The 18953-nt window shown below is 42.0% G+C and overlaps 1 protein-coding gene across 2 annotated transcripts in view; it reads left to right on the top strand.

The window, feature by feature from the left end:
- TCEA1 (transcription elongation factor A1) overlaps positions 1-18953 on the top strand; it is a 63998-nt gene that overhangs the window by 33588 nt on the left and 11457 nt on the right. For both annotated transcript variants that reach the window (XM_032774697.2, XM_032774698.2), the window contains 4 exons: positions 2224-2311; positions 9073-9221; positions 15416-15472; positions 17038-17192. In XM_032774697.2, the coding sequence (XP_032630588.1) occupies positions 2224-2311; positions 9073-9221; positions 15416-15472; positions 17038-17192 (449 nt within the window). The remainder of the gene's footprint in view (positions 1-2223; positions 2312-9072; positions 9222-15415; positions 15473-17037; positions 17193-18953) is intronic.

Raw genomic sequence — 18953 nt, 5'->3', positions numbered from 1 at the left:
AATACCGATTTTAGCGCTACTCCTCTCGTTGGGGAGGAGTACAGAAACCGATTTAAAGAGCCCTTTATATCAATATAAAGAGCATTGTAGTGTGAACGGGTATAGCGTTAAATCGGTTTAACGCAGCTAAAATCGGTTTAAATGCGTAGTGTAGACCAGGCCATAGGGAGGAAAGGAAGAGGGGGGAAACCGCTGGGGGGTTGGGGTTGTTAGTGGAGTAGAGATTGTTGTAATAAGTCATAAATTCAGTGTCTCTGTTCAGTCTGATTTTTAGCATCTAGCAAAGTTATGAATTTAAGCTCCCAGGCTCATCTTTTAAAAGGGTTGTGCAGGTTTCCTTTTGAGGAAGAGGTCTGAGAGGTCAGATATAGAGTGTTCATTTTGTGAAAAACATTTACCCACAGGCGATAGGGTGTTTTTGTCGTCTATCATTTTCCTGTATAAGTTCATTCAAGTACATCTGAAAACTACTCTAAGTAAATTAAAATGTCTAATTAGAAAAAGAATCATTCAATAATACGGCCTGGATTTCCAATGAGGAAACCTACTTTATATTCCTGGAGACAATGGATATGTCTACATAGCAAAGAAAAATCTGCAGCTGGCCTATGCCAGCCGTTTCAGGCTCACGGGGCTGGGGTGGCGGGGTTGTTTCATTGCTGTGTAGATTTCTGGCCTCAGACTGGAGCCTGAGCTCTGGGACCTTCCCATACTGCAAATGTTTTTTTTGCTGTGTAGACATACCCAATGTAGCGACTGATATCTGCACCACAAAAAAAGGGAGGTAATATGTATGATGAAAACCAGTCCTTTTACTCTTGTGTCAAAACATCTCTCCTGGTTTGTCTTTTTATAAGGAAATCTTATAAACCATACCAGACAGACTTTCCTGACTCTCATACGTCATAATCTGGAGTTTCTTGCTCTACTCCTGCTTCTCTGTGAAGCTCTTCTCTCGTAGCTTCTTGTTTCTCAAAGTGCCACTACAGTATTTTTCCTCCTTTGATGTAAATTGCTGACAAGTGTAATTACTTGTATATTGTCTGTTTCAAGATTATTTTGTTAGTGCTTGCAGGAATATTAAAATATGGAGGGCATTTTTTAAATTGTCCGCCACCTCTCTTACCTCTACCCACCTTCCTTCTGTAAAGTGACTGGTAAAAGAGTTTCCCAGTCTGCTGCTGATGTATCAGAGAATTATTTGTGAATCCGCAACCTGTGATATTCTAGAACTATAGCATTAGAAGGAACCGTAAGGGTCATCTCTAATCTAGTCCCCGGCCAAGGAACAGGATTTGTTGTGTTTAAGCCATCCAAGACAGATGGCTATCCAACCTCTTCTTGAAAACCTGCAGTGAAGGAGCTTCTGCAACTTCCCTAGGCAGTCTGTTCCATATCAGTATAACATGAGATTCATCAAGTGAAATTGTAGGCCAGTTGGTGGAAAAAGATGACAAAGTGCTAATACAACTCTAAAATTCCTGATGAAAATATTCATGCAATTGACAAAAGAGAATATAAGAGTGGGTGAGGTTGTCTGCATATATAGAATATTTCCTGTATTATACATGAGATAAGTAATCACCATAACAACTAAAGAACACTTATCTTTTCATACATAAAAAAGGGGAGGGGTCAGTTTTCCTTTTATATGAGAAATGCAATGTTGTTGTGTCTTAACAGTGTACTTGTTGAACTAGTCGTCATTCTTATGATTTTAGTTTTCTTAATACATAAATATATATTATGGGTTTTCTTTTATTTTAATCTTCAGTACTTTTAAAATACCTCCTCCATTTTAATGCAGCATCTATTGTGTTTGGATAATTTTATGTTTTGTTTTCTGTTGTCTTCATTCAGGGTGATGAGCTTTGACTAAGTAATTTTTTTTTTTTTTTTTAATTTGATAGTCTCTTAAACCTTTGATTCCCCTACTGTTTTGTTTGGTCTGGTCTGTGTGGACTTAACTATATAACTGTATGGTGCTTTTTAAATAAGCACTGAATATGTGGTAGTTTCGTCCTAATTATCAGGGCAGAGTTTTCAAACTTGGATGCCTCAATAAGTCACTTGATTTTCACAGGAATTAAGCACACTCAAATTCCCGAGCAAATTGTGGGTACTCAGCCCTTATGGAATAACTATATTGCATTTAACTTATGCTTAGCTGCCATTTCTGTCCTGTAAGAGGCAATGCTTATTTCATGGTTTGTACATTTCCAGATGGACCGTCAACTGATAAAGACTCTGAAGACAAGAAAAAGGAACCTGCATCTTCATCACAAAACAGTCCTGAAGCAAGAGAAGAAAGGTATTTGAACCTCTGTGTGTGTATAATATAAAATGAACTAGTACAACAGATGAAACTGATTCTTCACATTAATTATTCTTCATAGGTACTTCCCTAAATATTTAATTTTTGTACAAGTATACTCGGGACTAGGGAGGGCTGCCATGTTCTTGTATCAAACTCATAATCAATGTTTAAAAAGGGGTGATGCCTGCACTGTTATCAAGGTTGACGAATTATTGTAGATCAAAATAGTCAGCCAGGTCTTTTGTGGTGGGGTCAGGTCGTCAAAATATCTATCCTGCCCGCTGAAGTCATCTATTTAACATTCTTACTCTACAATATTAGGAGCCTTAACAATAACCAGCCTATTTTAATCAGTATCTTGCATTTTAGGCAGAAACTAGGGCTGACAAGTGATTAAAAAAAATTAATCGCACAATTAATCATGCGATTAATCGCACTAAGAATAATAGAATAGCATTTATTTAAATATTTTTGGATGTTTTCTACATTTTCAAATATATTGATTTCAGTTACAACACAGAATACAAAGTGTACAGTGCTCACTTTGTATTTATTTTTATTACAAATATTTGCACTGTAAAAATGATAAAAAGAAATAGTAGTATTTTTCAATTCATGTCATACAAGTACTATAGTGCAATCTCTTTATCGTAGAAGTGCACACTCTGTGTATTGGACTATGCCCCGAACTCCGGGCTTCAAATTTTATGGTTCCTGTCTGTATTTCTTGGTCAGTGATAACCACCTATACTGCTTATACTATCTCAAGGAAAGCCCACATTGTAGCAAGGTAAAATACCTGCCCTTTGTTCCCCTGCCATACTCGGGAAGGGTGGGAACTTCTCTTCAGGAAGTACCTAATGGAAGAGGCTATGAGACCGCAATTTGACCCAGACCCAAGGAACCTCCGCCCCATAGATCAGCCTTACTCAGCAAGAAGTGCGTCTCCTGCCACAAGGTCCAATTCAAGAGTGAGGGAGTCTTCCCCCGCTCCCGCCCCCCGGAAATCCATCATTGGGCCTTGTCAGGAGAGCAAGGAGCATTCTCGTAAGCATGAGATTGTCTTCCTCCAAATCCTCTTTGAAGACATCTGATTCAGCCCTGCCTAAATCAGGTAAGTATATAAGCTTCAACTCAACTCAAGAGAACATAGAACATCTTAAGTCTCAGGGGCATGTGACAAGTCTAGGGCTCCATCAGCACCAGATTGTGATCCGATGGCACTGGGGCCTCTGGTAGTCCCAAACACAACCCTGTGGTGCACCTGCACCAATGAAAACTGATCACTGAGAGCACTGATTACCTTCGGTACTGTCTTTGCCTTAAACTGCTGTGGCATAAACTCTTTACTGCAGCTCTTTTGATTTGGGTGGACAGGACCCCTCTGGCTTGGGAAAGAGTTGAGATCTGTGCTTCTCATGTGAATATCTTTGCTTTGCAGACTCAGTGTCCCACTCCATCAAGTCCTTCCTTGAGAGAATATATAACTCAGCCAGGGGAGCTGGCCTTTGGGAGGAGTGTATCTCTCATTCCATCTTTGGGCTTTAACTTCGAGTGACATGGTTGGTACTGCTGTTGAAACCAGAAGTGGCTTTCTTCTCATTGGGAGAGTCTGAGCTGTCCAATGAATTGTTGTTCCTTCTTCCACAACACACTTTCCCGGTCAGAGGACCTTGACCAACTTGGCACCAACTTCCACCTCATCATCTTTCTCGGAGTCTTTGGTACACCTCGCCATAGTGTACCAACCCTCATTCAACCCATCCTTCTGAAGATCCAACTGAGGAGGAGTGCTCACCGAATCTGGCAGTTCCAACAGAACCAACAAGATTGCCATCACCCTGTCCAGATGAGGCAGTGACTCCAGTGTCTCTGTTCCTGGAATTGCTCATAGACATCGGGGAGGAGGGGAACCCCACAGAATTACAGGACAGCTGCAGATTTCTTTTGAGGAGGTTCAGGATCCTCAACAAAGCTTCTGGACGTTCTTCAGTCCTCTGGCTCCATCAAAAAGTGTTCCCTGTTAAGAAAACTATCCTGAAGCCAGGTAGAGCATACCCCATCTACCTGCAGCCCTACCCCCAGAGGACAGAGAAACAGAGAAATCCCACCCCTCAGTCAGAGGGGTGGGATTTCTGTTCTCTTACCCTGCTCCAAAATCTTTAGTGGTCCAGGCCACCACAAAGAGATCTAGGCAATAATATTCCCCGATTTATCCCAACTGATAAGGAGGGCAAGTGTCTCAGCTTACTGAGAAGAAAGATCTGTCTTCTTCTAGACTCCAATTCAGGATAGCCAAGTACTATTGGCTAAGTACAACTTTGTGAAATTCTGTGAATTTTGAACAGTTCAGACTCCCACAGAAGGACAGTGCTTGTTTCCAGGCTCTCGTGGCAGAACAGAAAATGGTTGCCAGGACTGCTCTCCACTCAGCAGTAGATGTTGCTGATGCATCTTCCAGGGCGATGACTAGTACCATGGTAATGCACAGAGAGTCGTGGCTCTGTGCTTTGGGGTTTCCCCAGAGAGCCAGAACGCCATAGAGGACCAAGGAGACTGACTATATAATCAGAAGATGGATGAGTCCTTACACACTTTGAAGAACTCCAGGGCCACCCTCCACTCCCTGAGAATGTACATGCACCTGCCCCAAATCAAAAATTTCAGATAGTCCTAGAAGCCTAGACTGATGGTTCAACAGTTCTTCCACCAAAGACCTTATGAGCCATTCCATAAGAGACAGAGGGTTCAAAAAGTCTACTTCCCCACACCTTCCTCAGTAGGTTTTTCATTCCAGTCTCAGTTCTCAGCTAAACATTGTTTTTGACAGGAGAGCTGCAAACCACTGAGGGTATATCTACATGGCATCTGGATGCTTGTGGCTGGTCCATGTCAGCTGGCCTGGCCTATGAGGTTGTTTCATTGCAGTATAGACTTCAAGCCTAGAAGTCTGCACTACAATGAAACAGCCTTGAAGCCCGAGCCTTGTGAGCCTGAGTCAGCTGGCACAGACCAGATGTGGGTTTTTCGTTGCAGTGTAGACATATCTTAAGTCTAATGCCTCCAGACTCCCACGCATCCTTTGAGGGTCATCTAGCACTTTTTTCAACACCTGGAGTGCAAAAACAATGGACAAATGGGTGCAGTACGTCATCCATTCTAGTTATTCAATAGCTATCCCTACTTGCTTCCCCAGCACCCTCTCAGGGGCCACACTTATGAGAACATTTTCAAACAAGAAGTGAAATCCCTCTTACAGTGAGGTGCAACAGCACAAGTTCCTCTTCAGTACCAAGGGAGAAGTTTTTACTTGACAATTCCTAGTGCCTAAAAAGAAGGGCTGTTGGAGACCCATTCTCGACCTCTGCCATCTGAACTTTTTTATTTGCAAACTCAAGTTTCACATGGCCATGTTGGTATCTATAATTCCATCCCTGAAAAAGGGTATGTAGTTTACAGCTCTCAACGTGGACACCTGCTTTCACCTGAGCATCTACCCCGCTCACAGATGTTGTCTCAAATTCCTGGGCTCTGACAATTTTCAATACAGAATATTCACTTTTGGCATTGCTCCTACTATCTCCAGTGTCTTTATCAAGGTGTGCTCTGTAGTAGCAGTTTATATCAGATGTTGTGGTTTCACATTCTTTCCCTGTGTCAACTATTGGCTCCTTGTCACCAGATTACACTAAAAGGACCATATGTCGACTTTGACAATGCTGAAACTTCTCTCCTCTTTGGGGATCAGTATAAATGCCGAAAAATCCATCCTCACCCCTTATGCAGACTTTAGACCCCATTGGGGGCATTGTTAAATTCAATCATGGCAAGGGCTTCCCTGTGGAGGGGCAGGTTTCAAGCTACGAACAATATTGTAGACCAGGTCATAAGCAACACCCAAGTGCCTGTCAAGACCTCTGTCTCTCTTCTAGGCCATGTGGTCTCATGTACTTATGTCATGTCATTTGCAAGGCTCCACCTTTGTTGCTTATAAACATGGCTTCAAACAGTGTACTCTCCACACTTACAGTCCTTGAGTATCACAGTGACTGTTCCCACCAAAGTGATATTGTCCCTATTATTGTGGAAGAATCCCTCTCAGGTATGCGTGAGCATTCCCTTCCTTGCCTCTGCACCAGACAGGTGATTGTTACTGACACATCCCTATTGGGTTGAGGAGCCCATGTGGACAACCAGACAGTACAAAGCACCTGGATATAACAAGAATCCAGGATGAACATTAATTTTCTAGAGCTTTAAGCAGTCTGAAGGGCTTGCAAAGCCTTTCTCTTGTTCATTCAAAGTCACTATACCCTCGTAATGTTGGACAGCATCACAACACCACCAATGTGTTTCTGAAGTGTGGGAAAACCAAAAATGGCATCTTAGGCATTCAACCTGGATCGAGGGAAGAGACAGGGACAGTGCTTCAAATCAAGCCCTTTACCACCCATTTCTATTCCCATAAAAGTTCTAAAAGAATAAAGTGACATTTATAATTAAAAGCTAATTTAAGGAATGTACAATATTTACATAGTCATGACAGGCAAGACACCTCAGGAAAGTGGAATACAATGAAAGGAAGGGAATTGTGTGAGGGAGTTGTTGAGGACAGAGTTGGGAAAGGCTTGGGACTTTTGCATCAATAGACAGGGAGGAGCGTGATCCTTCCCCTTGTGTGCAGAAGCAGTCAGTTTGTGGAACTGATGGTGTCAGCTCAGATTACCCTGTTGGCAGTCTACCTTCCACAAAACCCGAATGTACTAACAGATTCAGCAGACTTTTGGCTGTCAGTGTGGAGCAAAGTCTCGTGGGGTGTATGTACCTTACCTTGGCCCGGCAACAAAAGGGGTAATACAGGCACTGCTGGCTGCTGCTGATTGGCATCCTAACAGCAGCTGGGAGGATAAAAGGGCTGGGAAGCTGAGAGGCACGGCAGGTACCAGGACAGTGAACAGGCCAGAGAACTTCTGTCAGTAAAGTTCTAAAGAGCGGCCCAGGGACAACACCCCAAAAAGGGATGAATGGACCAACAGACTGAAGAGCCTGCAGAGGCCCAGGGGAAGGTAGGAAGCAGCTCCGGGCACTGTCAGGCCATGGCTACACTGGAGAGTTGCAGCGCTGGTGGTGGGTTTACACCGCTGCAACTTAGTAACTGTCCACACCTGCAAGGCATATCCAGCGCTGCAACTCCCTGGCTGCAGTGCTGGCTGTACACCTGGTCTGCTTGGGGTATAACGATTGCAGCGCTGGTGATGCAGCGCTGCTCGTCAAGTGTGGCCACCAAAAGTGCTGTAATTGGCCTCCAGGGTATTAGGAGGTATCCCAGAATGCCTGCTCACAACAAACCAGAAGAGTGGCTGAACTCCGGGCACCCCGGAGCTGCTTATCTAAAAAACAAACACAGCTCCTGTTTGCTCCAGCGAGCGAGCGGAGGCAGGCAGGGGAATTGCTTTGGAATGTTCACAGCTGTTTGCTTGAGGAGAGAAGCCACACGGCAGAGGGGGAGGGGGAGTCCGTGTGAGCACTGCTATGTGGTCGAAGGCTATTTAGGATGCAGTAATTGCATTAGTGAATAGGAGAGGTGTGGGGGAGGGGTGAAAACTTTTAAAATGAAATGAAGGTGTAAGGTGATGTGTATCTTCCAGCTCCTTAGAACTGCAAGGCAGGGAGCGACAACAGTGTCATCCTCCAAAAATCCACGTCTCTCTGTCTCCCCCCACGCTCCCTCGTCACACTCCACCCCACCCTCCTCTTTTGAAAGCATGTTGTCAGGCCAACTTGAACACTGGGATAGCTCTCCACAATGCACCACTCCCAACAGCGCTGCAAATGCTGCAAATGTGGCCACACTGCAGTGCTGGTAGCTGTCAGTGTGGCCACACTGCAGCGCTTTCCCTCCACAGCTGTACGAAGACAGCTGTAACTCCCAGGGCTGTACAGCTGTAAGTGTAGCCATACCCTCAAGAGTTGGCGAACCCTGATCCTGCTTGTCTATCTTGAGGGCCCTGAGCTGGAACCCAGTTGAGTGGATGGGTCAGGGTTCCCCTACCAATCACTTGATTTACCTGAAATCAGAGAAGATTTTCCAGATTCTGGAGTACCAGGAATAGACTGACAGCCCCGCCGAGCTGAGGGCCAATGACCGCACCCCGCTTGGCCAGGAGAGGAACCATTGCATTGACATACTGCCTTACTGAGGGCCTCCCTTGGCACCTCAAGTTGGGCTGTAGCTGGGCTTGGGACCCTGGGGGAGACCCCATACCATATAGACTGGGCCCACTCCCTGTGCTATGCTGGACTTGGACATGCTGAGAGGCCGCGACTTTGGGGTAAAACATTGGTGGGGGCTAGTGCCCTTAGAATGCAAATACTGTGGGGGACTGATCTGTGTTTCTGCTCGCACATGTCATTCCTTGTAAACTGCATGTGTTTGGGGGCTGGAGGTGTAAGTGGGGGGCTGGAGTGGCTACTATAGTATAAGTGAGCCCAGAGGATCACTTGACCTGGGCACCCTCTTTAGTAAAATTCTTGTTGTACCCCGTATCACATAGAAGCAAGTATTTCAAAGATCCTTTTTACTGAAGTTCAACAATGTCTATAGCTCTAATAATTGCATAAATGTTATCTTTGTTCTGATATGGGAATATTGTTAATGAGATGTAAAGATCAAACAAAAAGTTTGTTTTGATCTAGAGTGAAACACTTTAGAGAAAAGACATTTCATGCCCCTTTTCTGTTTTTACCCACTTTAGCAGTTCCAGTAGCAACTCCAGCATCAGGAAAGAGGAGGCTAATGCTTCATCTGATTCCTTCATCCCTTCTTTTCCTCGGGCTCCAAGTACTTCAGATTCTGTACGAGTGAAATGTAGAGAAATGCTGGCTGCTGCTCTCAAAACAGGGGGTGAGCTTTGTAGTACTTATTTACAGTATTGGATTTTGTTCTGTTTCTTCTTCCCGTGTATCCTAGCACTGATTGTCAGACCAGTCTGAATTCTACACAACTAGGCCGGCTAGTTGGATATAGGTTCATCCAGATTAGCATAAACCTGGCAACCTGGAAACATGCTGAGGTGCATTTCTTGCTCCAGCCCATCTGACAACTACTTTCCACCAGCAGAGAATCCTCTTCATGATACATGCTAGCCATTACCTCCTTACATCATCAGTTTAATCTGTTTCCATGAAAGATATAGTTTCAGTGGGTTGTTTTTTTTCGGGTGGGGGTTACCACAGTGTCCCCCTGGGTCCTGTGACCTTTCAAATTCTGGTAGCCAGAAGCTCCGTTTCCATTTCGGTTGAAACTTAATTTTGTTACAATACATCTGGCACTGGTGTTTTGATAAAGATTTGACATATTTAAAATTAAGTATCCAATCCATGACAGACGTATTCTCTTCTCATTCAGTGTTAGGGGTATTAGCTTCCATGTTTTTTGAGAGTTATAAAATTTGGAGGTGGACAAGACCTATGAAATGATCTATTCCATCTTGTTTTCAGTGCCAGGAGTTTTCTTACACCTTTGTGTTTTATACTGAAAAATAAGATTTTCAGTACTTCCTTTGGGAGGTTATTCTGTAATCCAGTAGACCTCTCTGTCAAGGCTTTTGTTTTCCGGCGGTTCCTACATTTACCCTTAACTTCACCCTATTGCTTCTTTTTATTTTTTATTTTCAAAATACAGAAATACCCTATACATTTTCTGCACATTAATCTGTACATCTCCATGAGATCCTCACAAAAAGCTTCTCCTCTTACTGCTCATGTTTACACCCTTCAAATAACTATACCGTTTCATGCTCCCATCCTTCTAAAGCTATCCTTTAGCCAAATTATATATATTTAACTCTCAGTTTTAAACTAAATTCAAAACTTATTCCAGAAATGTACATAGTCCCTTATCAGTAGGAACGAAATCTGTTCATTATTAACCTTCTCTTTGGTTCAAACTGACTTGTGTAGTGAAAAGGACAATAAACTTTTTTTTTTTTTTTTTTTTAAGGGATTTTTGAGCATGACAGTTTTTGTATGAAGTTTGTTACTAAGGCACTACAAAGTATAAGTGAGAGAAAATACCAAATGGGATAATACTGAGAGTTATGTACAAAAAGATCAGTGTGCTCAAAGCAACGTCTGTATAGGCAGCCTGGATCCTTCTTGCTACTTTCTCTCTTCCTTCAGAAAATGAAGCCTGGGTCCCCTTTTCTTTGAGCCCTAGTGCAGTGGTTCTCAAAGCTGGTCCGCCACTTATTCAGTGAAAGACCCTGGCGGGCCGGGACAGTTTGTTTACCTGCCGTGTCCGCAGGTTCGGCTGATCGCGGCTCCCACTGGCCATGGTTTGCCGCTCCAGGCCAATGTGGGCTGTGGGAAGTGGCGCAGGCCAAGGGATGTGATGGCTGCCTAGGGTGACCAGATGTCCCGATTTTATAGGGACAGTCCCAATTTTTGGGTCTCTTTCTTATAAAGGCGCCTATTACCCCCCCACCCTCATCCCAATTTTTCACACTTGCTGTCTGGTCACCCTATGGCCGCCCTTCCTGCAGCCTCCATTGGCCTGGAGTGGCGAATCACAGCCAGTGGGAGCTGCAATCGGCCAAACCTGTGGACGCGGCAGGTAGACAAACTGGCCTGGCCCATCAGGGGCTTTCTCTGAACAAGCAGCGGACCGGAGAACCACTGCGCTCGAGCAGTGTTATATGTAGGCCCAAGTCCTGCCCTCAGGTTAACACTCTTTCTCCCATAGTAGGGCTCACTTTCTAAATACTGAGTCATTCATTTTTATACAGACTCACTTACAGAGAGCAGCCAGGAGCAGTTAGACAAGGGGTAATGTTTTTGGAAGTGTCTAAGTCCAGCTCGCAGTTAATGACAGTTAAGATGCCTAACTGACTTAAATGCTTGGGTAAATGTAATTTGTCTCCTGAATCACTTAGAAGCAGCAAAGAATCTTGTGTCACCTTATAGACTAACAGACATTTTGGAGCATGAGCTTTCGTGGGTGAATACCCACTTCATCAGATGCATGTAGTGGAAATTTCCAGGGGCAGGTGTGTATATATATATGCAAGCAAGCTAGAGATAACGAGGTTAGTTCAATCAGGGAGGATGAGGCCCTGTTGTAGCAGTTGAGGTGTGAAAACCAAGGGAGGAGAAACTGGTTTTGTAGTTGGCAAGCCATTCACAGTCTTTGTTTAATCCTGAGCTGATGGTGTCAAATTTGCAGATGAACTTGAAGCTCAGACAGTTCTCTTGAAGTCTGTCCTAGTTTTTTTGCTGCAGGATGACCACCTTAAGGTCTGCTAACAGTGTGCCAGGGTTAAATGTTTCGCTACAGGTTTCTTATGTTGTCATTCCTAATATCCATTTGTGATCCATTTATCCTTTTACATAGAACTGTTCCTGTCTTGGCCAGTACATAGCGAGGGGCATTGCTGCAAGAGATGGGCTATATTACATGGTGACGTGCAGGTGAAATGAACCGTGATGTTGCTGATCTGGTTGGTCAGTGATGGTGCGCTGGTGTAAAGATATGTGGCAGAGTGCATACTTACAAAGTGAAAAAGACTGCTAGCCTGTCAAACTCCTACCTGCCCAGCATGGGGCACAATGTGGTACCCCTAACCCACCCAGCAAATCGTCAATCTATCCAACTACACACTCAGCCAGAAGAAAGTCTGTCTATCTCAAGGACTCTCTCTTGCCCTCCACTCCATCCAACATGATCAGTTCTGTGCGATCTGAAGCCTACTTTCCCCGTCTCGAGTCAAAGAATACTTTCAGGACAACACTGAACAGCGCACTGAACACGGTACCTCCACCAAACAGACAAGAAGAACTCCACATGGACTCTCCTGAGGGTCGAAATGACAGTCTGGACCTATATATTGAATGCTTCCGCCGACGTGCACAGGCAGAATTGTGGAAAAACACATCGCTTGCCTCATTACCTAGTTGTGCAGAACGCAAAACCATCCCAGCCTCAGAAACCACACTGATATATCATCAAGAGGCTGATAAAGGAGGTGCTGTTGTCCAATGAACAGGTCTGACTACCAAAAGGGCTGCCAGACAATCTCCAATATCAAATTCTACAGGCCGCTTCCCTCACATCCCACTGAGATACTACAGAAAACTGCAACATCTACTCAGGACACTCCCTACACTATAAACCGGAACAAATCAACATACCCTTAGAGCCCCGACCAGGGTTATTCTATCTACTATCCAAGATCCACAAACCCGGAAATCCTGGACGCCCCATCATCTTGTGCATTGGCACTCTCACTGGAAGGACTGTCTGGATACGTGACTCTCTCTCAACCCTATGCCACCAGCACTCCCAGCTATCTCCGTGACACCACTGATTTCCTGAGGAAACTACAATGCATTGGTGACCTTCCAGCAGAAACCCCTCCTAGCCATCATGGATGTAGAGCTCTGCACAAACATCCCACACGCAGATGGAAAACAGCTGTCAGAACAGTATCCCTGATGATCCACAGCACAACTGCTCTGAGCTTGTCCTTTACCTCACACGACATATTCAAATTTGATGGAATAATATCTCCAGATCAGTGGCACCCTATGGCACCCGCATGGGCCACAATATGCCAATTTTTATGGCCGACCTGGAACAACGCTTCTCAGCTCTCTCCACTCACGCCCTTCTCTAGTTACGCTACATTGATGACATCTTCATCATCTGGACCCATGGGAAGAAGACTCTGGAAAAAATTCCACCACGATTTCAATAGCTTCCACCCACCATCACCTCAGCCTGGACCAATCTACACGGGAGCCCACTTCCTAGACACCACGGTGCAAATAAATGATGGTCACATTAACACACCTATACCGAAAACCTACCGACCGCTATGCCTAGCTTCATGCCTCCAGCTTCCATCCTGGGCACATCACACGATCCATGTTCTACAGCCAAGCACTGAGGTACAACCGCATCTGCTCTAACCCCTCAGACAGAGACCAACACTTACAAAATCTCCACCAAACATTCTCAAACTACAATACCCGCACAAGGAAATAAGAAACAGATCACAGAGCCAGACATGTATCCAGAAGCCTCCTACTGCAAGACAAACCCAAGAAAGAAACCAACAGGACTCCACTGCCAGCATACAGTCCCAGCTAAACTCTCCAATGCATCATCAGGATCTACAACCCATCCTGAACAATGATCCCTCACTTTCACAGGCCTTGATGGCAGGCCAGTCCTCGCCCACAGACAACCTGCCAACCTGAAACGTTTGTCACCAGTAACTGCACACCGCACCATAGTAACCTAGCTCAGAAACACAACCATGCAACAAACCTCGATCCAACTCTGCCACATATCTACACCAGTGACACCATCACAGACCTAACCGAGATCAGCCACACCATCACCGTTCATTCACCTGCACGTCCACCAATGTAATATATGCCAGCAATGCCCTCTGCTATGTACATCGGCCAAACAGGACAGTCTCTATGGAAAAGGATAAATGGACACAAATTGGATATTAGGAATGACAACATACAAAACCTGTAGGAGAACATTTCAACCTCCCTGGCCACCGTAGCAGACCTTAAGGTGGTCATCCTGCAGCAAAAAAACTCAGGACCAGACTTCAAAGAGAAACTGCTAGCTTCAGTTCATCTGCAAATTTGACACCATCAGCTCAGGATAAACGAAGACTGTGAATGGCTTCCAACTACAAACCAGTTTCTCCTCCCTTGGTTTTCACACCTCAACTGCTACAACAGGGCCTCATCCTCCCTGATTGAACTAACCTTTTATCTCTATCTTGCATATATATATATATACCTGCCCCGGAAATTCCACTACATGCAGCCACGAAGTGGGTACCACGAAAGCTCATGCTCCAAAATGTCTGTTAGTCTATACGGTGCCATAGGATTCTTCGCTGCTTTTACAAATCCAGACTACCCGGCTACCCCTCTGATACATGAATCGCTAAGAACTTTTGCAGATTTATGCAATGTCAATTTAAATCACACTTGTCTTTGGAAACTTACCTAAAATTATGCTACTCTAATAGATTAGTGAGTTATTCCTTCTCTTTGGTTTCTTACATTGTGCATTTGACAGCATTTTGAGTGTAGGCATTCACTGTTTTTTCCCCATCAGTCATGTTCTGCTGTTTTATTGACTTCACACAGAAAAGGGAGACACACTCCTTTTTTTTTTTTTTTTTTTTTGTAAGTAGGAATATGTGATTGTAAAACACAAAAGTTGACATGGGCATTTGATAGATGTGGTACTTGAAACTATTTTTTTAACTTATTTTATGAAATTGACTTAATTTCTAGTTGATGGTGTTCTTTGATCTTTTTAAAATGCAAATGAAAGTGAGGGGAAGGAAGGTGGAAAATGGTGATAGTGTGCTTGCACTGTCTAGCCTGTCCTCTGTCAAACTGGGAAGTAAATGTTTCTTTTACTTTTTCTCTCCAAAATCTCTACTCAGGGATTGCTAAGATTGGGCATTTCAGGCCAAACTTTTTGTGCTGTCTTTTAGAGTTTAAGTATTTTACCTATTTTATTTACCACTTTAAATTTCCTGTTTTATTGCACTTCAGTTTGTCTGCTTTCCTTATATTTTGTAATGTCCATTAAGCTCCTTTCTACAACTTAATTACTGATTCTGCTATCATCTAACACTAATTGAATGTACCCATGCTATCTTGAGTGAATTTTATCACACACGTTGAAGTGATAGATCAGTCTTTTCTTTCAAAGCAAAGATTGACAGTTGTCAAACTGAGTAGAATCTTCAAGACTTAACTGATAACACAAAAGCTCTTTGTACAGTACCTACATTGACAGTTCAGCTCCTGGTTAAGATTTTAGGCCGTTGCTTTTCTATCAGTCTTGTTGTCTTTACCTTTTGTGTTCTCTGCAAAATAATGAGCTAACAGGGTTTTGCTACCATAAAAGTATGTAGTGCACTATTTTTTCTGAAAATGCATACTATGGTTGTGGCATAACTTATGCTTTCCAGGATTCTCAGTGGGTACTTGAGCTGCTAAGGAAATCTGATGTCCGCTTAAGGTTAATAATCAAACTTCTCTTTTGTTCAGATGACTACATTGCTATTGGTGCTGATGAGGAAGAGCTGGGATCTCAGATTGAAGAAGATATCCTTTGTGGTATATCTAAGTGGTCTAGGATTAGTATTTGCTGATGGATTTATATTACTGTTTAAATGGGGGGAAAGAAAAAAAAGTTTGTTCCATATAATGAACATTGATTTTATTCAGTAGGAAAATACTCATTTTGTTCAGTACAGCAGTGTGAAAATTTTTAGTCAGAAGCAATTCACTATTTATGAACATTAAATTACATACAGAACTCTTTTTAATTAAGTGATAGTTCTAAGGTTGCTGCGCTATAGCAGATATCTTACTGAAGTGACCGGTGGTGAAATTATAGAGAAAGAGTGGCCTAGTAGATAGAGCTATGGACTGGTTCTTGGCAGAAGTGGGTTCTGTTCCCACCTCTGACTCGAGCAAGTTACTTCTCTTTATGCCTTAGCTTTGAAATCGACCGATGACAGGTGCTATATAAGAGCTAGGTGTTGTAATTGTGTTCCTATAATCTTGGATGAATCTTAGTCACAAATTTTCTTGGCATTATCAAAGTGCTTAATCTTCTTTTGCTTTAAGTGTGTAGTTTTTGTTGTTTTGTTTTTTAATTCTAATGTGGTTAATGCTTACACAAATCGGGACTATTTCCTCCACCCGCACACCCCAACTTCATTAAATTGACTTTAAAATGTTTTCAAAGAAGCCAAACTGGCAACAGACAACATCTGTTACTTAGCAATTGACCAAATGCTATATAGGGAGTAACAATCTGAGCTTTCTGATGCTACCCAGCCATTTAGTATAAAACGTGAGAGTGTTTTCTGTACAGAAATCAGGTAGCCAAGTTGAATACTTTGGAAGCTGCATTTTTCATTGGAAATTTGGTTGGTTAGTATTGATGCTCAGATATCAACACTGCATTGTATTGGAAACTAATCAGTTCCTCAGCAGAATGAATTTAAGATGCCTGTTGCACTCTTGTGGGAGGCTCCCACAAGTCAAAGAGTGATCTTGAGAGATCTGCAGTTTCATTACTTAGTTGCCATGAGTTGAGCAGGAGAAATTGAGAAAATTATGTAATTCAAGCACTGGCAGCCATTGCTAAGAAAGGTACTGATCAACAGCGTAAAGAATAGGTTTAGCAGAATTTTATTTCTGTTTGTTTTTTAAAACAATTTTGGTAGATAGTATAGATGTTTGCTTGTAAGTATTTTTATCTATTTAAATTTTCACAGTTGTGGGAAATTGAGGAAAGTAAGACAATTATTTAATGACCATAGACATTGAGATTCAAACTTTAGTTTTATAACGATTAAAACACAAATTGTCAACATCAGATGTTAAAATATACAAAGTAAATATCTTTAAATAAAACTAATACATTCTCAAGCAGTATTTTTTTATCACTGTGCTGATCTGTACATTTCTGTTATTATTGATGGAAATATTTTTCGTCTGCATGTATATGGTAAAATAGATCTTTACTGACATTTACTGATAAAAATCTAATCCTGCCACACCTATGTAAACCTGGGCAAACATTTGGAAAGCAATGAAGTACTAAATTGTGTTCTGCATGTTACTTGATGATGATATGTTCCTTAAGTCCTAAGCACCTATATATCAAGAATTGAAAAACACTGACATGAAATACAAAAATAGGGTACGAAGTAGAATAGCAAATCTCAAGGACACAAAGAACCCTAATCTAAGAAAAAATGTATTATGTGGGAACATACCTCCAGACAGGTTTGCCAAAATGACAGCAGAGGTAAGTAAATATTAGGTCTTGTAACTTGTATTACTCTGTTTGACTTAACTATACAAGCCATCAACATTCTTACACGTTGTATCTTCACACTCTCATAAGCATAGGCACTTAAGACAAACCACAATTATCAGCAGTATAATGGCTTGCAGATTCATAGAAATAGTGGGGTAATTCTAAAAGTTGTGATGCCTGAATATAAGGCAAGAGGCAGGTAGAACGCTCCTGAGAGTGCTTCAGGGAGAAAGCTTAGAAATAGAATGTACTGCATTTAACCAGCAACAACCTTCAAATTAGGGGAGGTGGACTGTGGTTCCCAGGCTAACAAGTTGTGGCCCTTTTGGGTGCACTGTATCATCAGTATTAAAGAGCACTGCTTTTATATTTGGCAAGTGCTAGCTTTAGCATTTTGACTACTTTTAAGCTAGATATATCATCCTGACTTTTACAGGTGAGTCTCCTTTCTTAGTGGCAGTGAGACCCTTTGGAGCTATTTTTAGTACTATTTAAAATTTCTGTTAATTTTAAAATTTTGTGGTTAGTTTATCATACTGCAAACACTTTGTAGTACCCAAGTATATTTATTTTTTAACAAAAAGACAAAATAAGAGGGAAAGAATAAGCTAGGAAATGGACTAATTGAGATAATAAAATGAGATCCTGCTATTAAAGAAAAGCAAACTAAATTTAAACTATAACCGTGGATATTTTAAAAAAGGATTAAGTACTGATGACTGTTTTTAAATGTTGTTTTTAAAAATGCCTTTGAAAGAAACTTGACTAGGTATGTTCTGTGTTTTACTACAAAGAAGGAAGAACGTAGGATGTACAGATCACTAAAATGTCACTGGCACAATATTTAGGGAAAAGTTTTTTAAAACTGACTAAATTCGTACTTGTATTTGACAAAACACTAAAAATCTTATTAGAAAAAGGAATTGGGATGGCTTACCATCTCAAGACAGAAAGTTAAAACTTGGTAAAAGTGGAATTTACTGCAGAATTGTTAATAGGAAAGACAGAACCTCTCTAGCTAACTTCCCACGTTAACTTTTGATACTGAAAGGCTTAAGAAGGGAAACTTGCATTGGAAATTGGAAAACAGACAGAAAACAGTGTACCCCTGTCCAGTCTAATAACTGCTAAGTGCAGTAGCTTAAACTACTTAACAACCCTATTTTGTGTCTTTTTGAATAAGGTTCAGGGAAATGACCATACAAATTGATGCAACAATTTATGCTGACTTGAAATGTTTGAGTTATGTAGCACAGAGTTTTATGAAAAATGTAGTGATCCAAAGCGGATTTATGAAGTGAATATGAAAATAATTGGAGAGGAGAATGAGGCTTGTGTCTGAGGAACATTAAATGAAATTTCCTAGGGTCAGTGCCTTTGTGTAGTTTCTACAGAGGCAGCAACAATGAACTTGATTACATAATATTAGAGGCTATGATAAAAACAAAAACAGAATTAATAAGAGCTTAGACCTGCTTTGTAATTGTCAGCATTTTTAAATTTTGTTGTGCTCAAACAGGCAAAGGAAAAAAAAGATTGGAACTAGATCAGAAGATAAGCTATTCATACAGGCCATAAGTAATGGTGAGCTTTGTTCTTCAAGAGAAAAATGGTCTGGGCATATAGACAAGTATACTTAGGGTGGCAGACCAGTACATGTGTGTAAAGAGAATCAGATGACATTTTGATTCTATGTGGTTCTATTTTGTTCTGATCATTGTATTTACATAAAAGTAATGCTTCAGGGTC

Source organism: Chelonoidis abingdonii, chromosome 2 (genome assembly GCF_003597395.2).
Source record: "Chelonoidis abingdonii isolate Lonesome George chromosome 2, CheloAbing_2.0, whole genome shotgun sequence".
In the NCBI taxonomy this organism is placed as follows: domain Eukaryota; kingdom Metazoa; phylum Chordata; order Testudines; family Testudinidae; genus Chelonoidis; species Chelonoidis abingdonii.
This window is presented reverse-complemented; position numbering and strand designations above follow the sequence as displayed.